Source organism: Phycodurus eques, chromosome 1, assembly GCF_024500275.1.
Source record: "Phycodurus eques isolate BA_2022a chromosome 1, UOR_Pequ_1.1, whole genome shotgun sequence".
NCBI classification, from domain to species: domain Eukaryota; kingdom Metazoa; phylum Chordata; class Actinopteri; order Syngnathiformes; family Syngnathidae; genus Phycodurus; species Phycodurus eques.
The window spans coordinates 30,365,714-30,375,117 of NC_084525.1; the positions used below are offsets into that span (position 1 = coordinate 30,365,714).

General features: G+C 42.1%; 1 protein-coding gene across 1 annotated transcript; it reads right to left on the reverse strand.

Moving 5' to 3' along the window:
* Nucleotides 1-396: 396 nt before the first annotated feature.
* Nucleotides 397-9,397, reverse strand: LOC133414048 (H(+)/Cl(-) exchange transporter 6-like). The gene is made up of 5 exons (XM_061699141.1): nucleotides 9,383-9,397; nucleotides 1,993-2,106; nucleotides 1,554-1,720; nucleotides 1,310-1,452; nucleotides 397-413 (listed from the first exon to the last, which is right to left on the reverse strand). Exons 1-5 carry the CDS (start codon nucleotides 9,395-9,397, stop codon nucleotides 397-399), a joined length of 456 nt encoding a protein of 151 aa, XP_061555125.1.
* Nucleotides 9,398-9,404: the final 7 nt, after the last annotated feature.

Here is a 9,404-nt window from a genome sequence, read left to right on the forward strand (position 1 = left end):
GGTGGAATTGCAAGCCACGACAGGAGATGTCCACTGGGTGGCGCTGTAGGATCAACGATGACGTGTTGATTCTCCTCGGAACGACGGGAGAATCGCATCTCAAAGGTATGAATGAAAATGCAAGGTGAGAATGCACAGTTTGATTATTCACGTTTCAACCTCGTAAAAGACACCTGGGTATTTTTAAATTCTCTCTTTTAGTCTCGGGTAACTGGCAGACGTGGGAGGAAGTCACATTTCACTCTTCCCAAAAAGTTAGGGATGGGCTTTCGTGTGAAATTTCAGGATGAACCTAAAATGCACTTAACCCTTAAGCCTACAGGGGAGCTTAATTTGACTGTCTCTGAACTTCTGAATGTACATTTCCAACTGTTCAGTGTTTCTGTGCTTTTTGTATCACTTGCTGTAAAGATCTGAAGGGCAAAATTCAAAACAGGTGTTTGATAGGTATAGGTCCTGGTTCAATTAGAATTGGTACAGTATTTAAACAGTCGTTTTTTTTTTTTTATCATTCTGCTCATATTTTGACATGTTAGACCAAGAAGGCACCTAACAATTGATCAATAGTACATGAATTGATCAACAGTGCATTCTCAGAGGAAATGGCCACTGAGCTTAGAATGTGATCAGCAGGTTGCAACAAAGAAACACAGAGACTGGAAGAGACACAGAAAGGCAGAGAAGTGGATGTCATGTTGTGCATTTTGCCATTCAACTTCGTGTTAGAAAGGAGCAAGTTGTGCAAAAAGTAGCTACTGAAATATTGAACAGTTGGGCAAGTGTAGAGTAGGTCAAATTAAGGTCACATATAAAGGTTATAATGCATTTAGGTTCAAGCTGAAATGTGCCCTGTAAGGCCAATATCCCGAACTTTTTGTGATTAGTGTATCTCTACAGTACTTGTGTGAATTAGCTGGCACCCTGGATGAATATACGGACACTGTCACATCCTATATCAGTTTCTGTGAAGAGGTTTGTGTACCAACAAAATCATTTCGCACATTCAACAACAACAAGCCGTGGTTCACTGCTAAACTTAAGCAGCTTCGCCAAGCTAAGGAGGACGCATATCAGAGCGGGGACAGGGCCCTGTATAATCGAGCTAGAAACCAGCTGAGCAAAGTTGGAAAAACAGTTTAGCGCAAACGACTCTAAATCAGTCTGGCATGCATTCCAATCGCGACGATCCCCCCAAGCTGAGAACAATAGCACACTAGCCAACGACTTGAATACCTTCTACTGCAGATTTGAAAAGGACAGTTTCACAACACACACCCACTCGGCCGCACCCGCGACCACAATCGCGTACTGGAATGCTGGAAGAAATAGCAGAGGCTTACTGTGGTGTTATGGGCTGAAGGAGAGTACAGGTCCCTACATTCACCCAACAGCATGGAAGCGGAAAAAAACACCACTGTTGTCACCATGGCAACCAGGAGGCTCTCTATAACCCTATAAGGACAAAGAAAAAACACTGTTGTCGCATGCTTGAATAGAGAAAGAAATAAAAAGCAATCATTTGTCAAATTGCACTCCGTGTGGAAAGGTGTTACCTGATAAACTTGGCCTTTGGGTGGATGTGTCTAATGCGATATTTGGCAAGGTTCTTGTTCATGCAGTTGAAAAGAGCCCCAAGGAGCCCACCTGCTATCCCCATCAAGACAAAGAAGGCCAGGTCCACTGCAGTCCATAAGTGGCAGTTTTTGTCTCCATCCGAGCACTAACGAGTGAAACGATGGCGGAGTTTGAGTCTGGTAGATTTTATTTCAATTTAAGGTACAGTACTACGATAACTGCAGCGTATGAATTTGAACTTTGTGACACATTTCATATTTGCTGCAGGTCCCTGTCACATATCCTAAGAAAATTTTATTTGGGATATTTTAGACTAAAGGTTACGTGCATTATTATTATATTTTATTTATTAAGTAATGAATATTCCTAAATATTGTCTCCGCCCACAATCATTTATTCAGTGATTTCCATTTTTACCTTAAATTCTCCAAAGTTGAGCAGGCCAGGCAGCTGGAAGGATCCCCACTTATTGAAGTTTATACCCGAACGGAAAAAGTTGAGGGTGAATGTGGCAGACATTGAGCAAAACAGCTGGAAGACAAGATTTAAAAAAAATTAATAAAAGTATCGAATGTCATGAGGTATCTATTACATATACACACACACAACACACAGACGGTGCTGTATTGGCCCCCTTCTCAAATTCTTATATTTTTTTCCAGTTTCCTCACTTCAATGTTTAAGATCCAACCACTTTCTGTACCGATTATCCTCATTCGGGTTGCGGGCGTGCTGGAGCCTATCCCAGCTATCTTTGGTAGCAAGAGGTGGGGTACACCCTGAACTGGTCGTCAGCCAATCGCAGGTCACATACGGTAGGTACGGAAAGTATTCAGACCCCCTTAAATTTTTCACTCTGTTTTATTGCAGTCATTTGCTGAAATCATTTAAAGTTCATTTTTTTCCTCATTAATGTACACACAGCACCTCATATTGACAGAAAAAATAACAATTGTTGAAATTTCTGTAGCTTCATTTAAAAAAGAAAAATGGAAATATCACATAGCCATAAGTTTTCAGACCCTTTGCTAAGTATTTAGTAGAGCCATGAGTGTTTTTGGGAATGATGCAACAGGTTTTTCACACCTGGATTTTGTGATCCTCTGCCATTCTTCCTTGTAGATCCTCTCCAGTTCTGTCAGGTTGGATGGTGAATGTTGGTGGACAGCCATAAAGCCACGACTGGTAGAGGGCTGCAGTGATGGTTGATTTTCTAGAACTTTCTCCCATCTCCCGACTGCATCTCTGGAGCTCAGCCAGAGTGAACTTTGGGTTCTTCATTACCTCTCTCACCAAGGCTCTTCTCCCCCAATTGCTCAGTTTGGCTGGACGGCCAGCTCTAGGAAGGGTTCTGGTCGTCCAAAATGTCTTTAATTTAAGGATTATGGAGGCCACTGTGCTCTTAGGAACGTTAAGTGCAGCAGAATTTTTTTTGTAACCTTGGCCACGTCTGTGTCAGTCTCTGAGCTCTTCAGGCAGTTCCTTCGGCCTTATATAATCACGCTAGAAACCAGCTGACTAAAGAAATTAACATTGCAAAGAGGAACTATGCAGCAAAGTTGGAAAAACAGTTTAGCGCTAACGACTCTAAATCAGTCTGGCATGCATTCCAATAGCTGGCAAATTACAAGCAACGATCCCCCCAAGCTGAAAACAATAGCACACTAGCCAACGACTTGAACACCTACTACTGCAGATTTGAAAAGGACACTTTCACACCCCACACCCACCCAGTCGCACCACCGACCACTATCACTCCACCGACTTCTGCGTTAACCATCCATGAACAGGATGTGAGACGCATCTTCAAACAACAAAAGATTAACAAAGCGGCAGGCCCGGACCATGTGTCCCCATCCTGCCTCAAAGTCTGCGCGGACCAGCTCGCTCCAGTCTTCACTCAGATCTTCAATAGATCTCTGGAAATGTGCGTAGTTCCATCCTGTTTCAAACGCTCCACCATCATTCCAGTCCCCAAGAAACCTGCAATCTCCGGTCTGAATGACTACAGGCCTGTCGCTTTGACATCTGTGGTCATGAAGTCCTTTGAACGTCTCGTGCTGGACCACATCAAGAGTGTCACAGGTCCCCTGCTGGACCCCCGGCAGTTTGCCTACCAAGCGAACAGGTCTGCGGATGATGCAGTCAACATGGGACTGCACTTCATCCTAGAACACCTCGACAGTGCAGGGACCTACGCGAGGATCCTGTTCGTGGACTTCAGCTCAGCGTTCAACACCATCATCCCTGAACTCCTTTCATCCAAGCTTCTCCAGCTCAGCGTCTCACCTGCTGTCTGCCAGTGGATTTACAGCTTTCTGACGGGCAGGACACAGCAGGTCAGGCTGGGGGAGGCCACCTCATCCACACGCAGCATCAGCACTGGGGCGCCCCAAGGTTGTGTCCTCTCTCCGCTGCTCTTCTCTCTCTACACGAACGACTGCACCTCAGCGAACCAGACTGTCAAACTCCTGAAGTTTGCAGATGACACCGCTGTCATCGGCCTCGTCAAGGACGGTGACGAGTCTGCATATCGACAGGAAGCGGAGCGGCTGGAGCTGTGGTGCGGCCGACACAACCTGGAGCTGAACACGCTCAAGACTGTAGAGATGATCGTGGACTTCAGGAGGCATCCTTCGCCACAGCTGCCCCTCACGTTGTCCAGCTGCCTTGTGTCAACCGTCGAGACCTTCAAGTTCCTGGGAATTACAATCTCTCAGGACCTGAAGTGGGCGACCAACATCAACTCCGTCCTCAAAAAGGCCCAGCAAAGGATGTACTTCCTGCGGCTTCTGAGAAAGCACGGCCTGCCACCGGAGCTTCTGAGACAGTTTTACACAGCGGTCATCGAATCAGTCCTGTGTTCTTCCATCACAGTCTGGTTTGGTGCTGCTACAAAAAAGGACAAACTCCGACTGCAACGCACAATCAAAACTGCTGAAAGGATTATCGGTACCCCCCTACCCACCATTGAGGACTTGCACGCTGCCAGAACTGAGACAAGGGCGTGCAAAACCCTCTCGGACCCTCCGCACCCCGGTCACCAGCTCTTCCAGCTCCTTCCCTCAGGTCGGCGCTACCGATCAATGCAAACTAGAACTAGTAGACATTCCAACAGCTTCTTCCCTCTTGCGAGCAACTTCTTAAACACCTAACCTATAATTCCATTACAACAAGCTGGCAATTTTTTGACTTGAGTTCGTTGTCACATTTCTGTGGGGCCAATTATGGCTTACTCGTGCACTCACTGTAGTTGTCTCGCCATGCTGCACTATTTGCATATACTGGCCACTCATGCCAGAGTAGCACCTGCTCCATTTGCACACTGATTGAGGAGTATTAGTAACATTTGCACAACCAACATTGTCCCAGATGATCGCACTACTCGTCACTTTAAACCGCATAAACTCCTTGAAGTCTCAGCGCCCTTTGCACAATGGTCATTGCACCGGACTATTGCAATATTAGTCATTCGCACTGGTCTAAGTGCGAGAGGACTCTGCATCTTTTTGCACAATTTTTTTTTGTCAATGTCTCCAAAGTGTTCTGTAAATTGACTGTCTGTTGTACTAGAGCGGCTCCAACTACCGGAGACAAATTCCTTGTGTGTTTTGGACATACTTGGCAAATAAAGATGATTCTGACTCTGATTCTGATTCTGATTAACTATATAATACTAACACATTTTTAATCACATAGTTTTTCAGTGGCCCGCGACCCTCGTGAGGATAAGCGGTGCAGACAATGGATGGATGGATAGTTTTTCAGTGGTCCCCAAAATACAGTTGGTGTATTGTCTGTTTTTTTTTTCTTCTCAATTAAATGCATAACTGATATGAAGCTTAGTTAATGTTTGACCAGGTATTGGTGAGCTAAAATGTGAAATCGAGGTTTTTGGGCACCTAGTATCACAAAATGTATGCGGGGATGCATGTTGATTCCCCCGAGACCCTGTTTGGATGCCCTCCCACAGCCAAAACAGTTGGTGTCAGAAGTGGGATCCTAGGATTGACTGCCGATCCAGGGGGACCAACGCATGAGTCCTGCCGCCACCCAACGAATTAGGACCCTGGGGCTGCCGGGGCTCTGGATGTCGGCTATCACCCAAGGTTCTGTCCATTTCTTCTGATCATCCTTGAGATGGTTCTACACCTTCATTGGAGTCCAGCTGTGTTTGATTATACTGATTGGACTTGATTAGGAAAGCCACACACCTGTCTACATAAGACCTTACAGCTCACAGTGCATGTTATGGCAAATGAGAATCATGAGGTCAAAGGAACTGTCTGAAGAGCTCAGAGACAGAATTGTAGCAAGGCACATAGCTGGCCAAGGTTACAAAAAAAAAATTCTGTTGTACTTAAGGTTCCGAAGAGCACAGTGGCCTCCATAATCCTGAAATGGAAGATGTTTGGGATGATCAGAATCAGCTTTGGTGAGAGAGGTAAAGAAGAACCCAAAGATCACTGTGGCTGAGCTCCAGAGATGCAGTCGGGAGATGGGAGAAAGTTCTAGAAAGTCAACCATCACTGCAGATCTCCACCAGTCGGGGCTTTATGGCAGAGTGGCCCAACGCAAGCCTCTCAGAAACATGAAAGCCCGCATGGAGTTTCCTAAAAAACACCTAAAGGATTCCAAGATGGTGAGAAATAAGATTCTCTGGTCTGATGAGACCAAAATAGAAATTGTTGGCCTTAATTCTAAGTGGCATGTGTGGAGACAACCAGGCACTGCTCATCACCTGTCCAATACAGTCCCAACAGTGAAGCATGGTGGTGGCAGCATCATGCTGTTAATTACAGTATTGTTTTGGAATGAATTCTGTCCAATATGTACTGCTTTTTGGTTGTTGAGAATGTTTTTTTGTTTTTGTATTTTGCTAAAATGAGCATGGGTTTGGACTATGTATCACTTTATCAAAAGAGGGGGCGATGTCTGGAGTGGTTTGTTTTTGTTTACTTCTTTTGTTTTGTCGGTTTTGTTTTGTTGTTTTTTGGTTTTGTCTTGTTTTGTACTCTGGAGTACAAAGCCAGTGCTTTGTTTTATTTTTGTGCTTAGCAGCACAAGTCACACCACATGTTGCATTATGATTATGTTTGACACGTCACTGGGGAACAATTTGAAAAAAAAAAAATTCTGTTGAGTTAGATTTGTATGCTTATTAAAACTAAAATTGGCATTCTGATTCCAAAATTGCAGTCAGTTTTTTTCTAGTACGTCAAGTTTTTTTTCTCCACAGAGAAATTTACGATCAGACTCATCTACAGCTACGTGGCAACTTCTTTGTGCAGTCACAATTGAGACAGTGGGGTGAAAGGTGTGTGCCGCTCCCAATAGGTCAGTACTATCAATATCTGTAAACAGAAAGCTAGCATATTAGAATTAAGAGGATTTGTGCTGGCTTTTCTCTCAACCTTGTAACCATGGGTTAAATTAAAAATTAAGTTAATTTTCGTTTTATGCTGTTTTTTTTTTTTTAGTTTTCAAAGCTAGTAACTATTCCATCTTAGTGTTTTATTTACATAGGTATACATTTCCTTTGTTCTCACTTTGTTAAAAAGCTTGACGTGATAGAGAAAAACTGAGATGAGTTTTGGATTCCGCACCCAAAAATTTGTTAAAAACAGTTGTCAGACCCAACTCCACAAGAACTGTGTTCCCCAGTGAATTGATTGCCACAAAATCTGAATTTATAGATTCACTTAGAGCCAATTGGACAGTCTGCAAACACAGCACTAATATTAGCATTATCATAGTGATACATATGATGATTGTTCCACAAACATTTGTCTATAATTTTGAACTCTTTATGGAACATTCACGTATTTGGGTTGACATACGAAGCAATATAGACTAAATTGTGAACATTTGTCATTAGGTCGACATAGTATGATGTGGTGGTTTTCCACATGCAGTATTCAGTTAAATTACAAATTACAAGACTTGTAGACAATAGAATGTAAACGTACCTAGCTGGAGCTTTTATTCCACCCAAATTATTGTAATGTGTCTAGAGCACTTTATATGCATTTCCATATAGTTATGTTTTGATTATCAGTCTCAAAGATAATTATCATTAACAAATACTGAATTAGTGTAATGCTGATCAAGTATAGAATAATGATCAATGCGGTTACAAAATACTGTGTAGATATGGTAGACTTGTTTTAATAAGAATTTAAGCGCACGGTCATTTCTTTTCCCATCTTCTCCTGCCACATTTTGTCCTTCCATTGATATGCTTGGACACAGCACTCTGTGAACCGTCAGCCTCCTTAGCTCTGAACCTTTGTGGCTTACCCATCCTATGAAGGGTATCAACGATGGGCTTCTGGCCAGCTGTCAAGTCTGCAGTCTTCCCCATATTAAACCCAACTGAGACAATTGAACCAAACTGAAGCAATTTAATGACACCTGGGGAAACCTGTGCAGGTGCCTTGAGTTTAGTAGATGAATAGTGTCTGACACTCAGTTTAAAACATCTATGGTTTGTAAGATTTGGGTTGATTTCTTCACAATATTAAATTTTTTTGAATTCCTGATTTCGTGGGTTTTATGAGCTAGAATCCCAAATTATGTACAAATAAACAATTAAACACTTGAAATTATTTAAAGTGTGAGCCCTGAATCTATAATCTATGAAAGTTTAACATTTTGAATGGAATTATGGAAATAAACTTTTCCATGATCTAAAATTTTTTGGGGAAATGGTCTGTAAATTAAGTCAAGTATATATGAGGATGCATGTGCACCCTATCCCTTTTTGAGATTGTCTTCGCAGGCACTCCATTGGACCGGATCCATTCGGGTCTACCGAAGCCGGGTCTGCCGATGGACATATTAATCGTGCAGGTATTGCGCGTTATCGACTAATCAATTTCAGGAAACAAGTGCAATCAGCACTCCCAAGGGCGGCCGACAGACCCCTGCATGTCATCAAACCCGATAACTTCTTCTCTGTCTCTCTCACTTCTGTATAACGGAGGTGATTCTTGGCTTGTGTTTCAGTACGGGGTAACAACACGTGACAACTTGTACCTTTTCCTCTCTTTACAAAGATTTCTTTTCGTTGTTGTCATAAAACCCCACAAAGACAAGATTGCTTCCTTACTTATTCTGTCAGAAATTGCCAAATAGGGAGAAAAACGCTTTCTTCTGCTCAGTTTATGAATTGCCTGATTTTAACTGGAAAATTCAATTAATGCACGTCTACATAATTCAAAAGCTCACACTAAGCACATGTATTTATTTATTATTTATTTACAATTATTTATATGTGTTACCGATCAATTATAATTGGAGTCATATACATACGTGTTATTCCACTTGTAATTAATGTATGACACAAATAATTATTTTATTATGTTTTTATTTATTTGTATTAATTAAAATTGGAAGATCACAATTATTCCAGTTATTATTGATTGATTAATGACAGTTAAAATGATTTCATTATGTTTTTATGTATTTAATTTAGGCATATTTTTGTTATTACTTTATTACGATTATTTAATGGTGTATTCGTGTGTTTAGTTGGTTTTGGCACTTTTAGTCCTCCAAATAAACGAAGTATTCCCTCCCCAAATAAGCACATGCCAACATATTCTGACAGCTGGGGCGTTTTCGTCACTGTGTTCCACGTGACATTGGATGGCTGTTTTAAGGGTCATGGGAAAAGTAGAGACTTGCCGTGTTTACTGTTATGTTTAATACCGCGTTTTATATCAATGTTCGTAGTGAGATAAAAAAATCTATTATTTAATTTTTATCTGACTTATTTGTTTTGTATATGTCGTCATACACTCACCGAGCCCTCTGGCATACACGTC

What these genes read in the sequence shown, in the direction of transcription:
- LOC133414048 (XM_061699141.1), bottom strand. An exon ending in TCAACTTTGGAGAATTTAAG is followed by an intron (nt 1,721 to 1,992) that starts GTAAAAATGGAA and finishes TTCACTCGTTAG; the next exon opens with TGCTCGGATGGAGACAAAAA. An exon ending in CCAAAGGCCAAGTTTATCAG is followed by an intron (nt 1,453 to 1,553) that starts GTAACACCTTTC and finishes TTGTCCTTATAG; the next exon opens with GGTTATAGAGAGCCTCCTGG.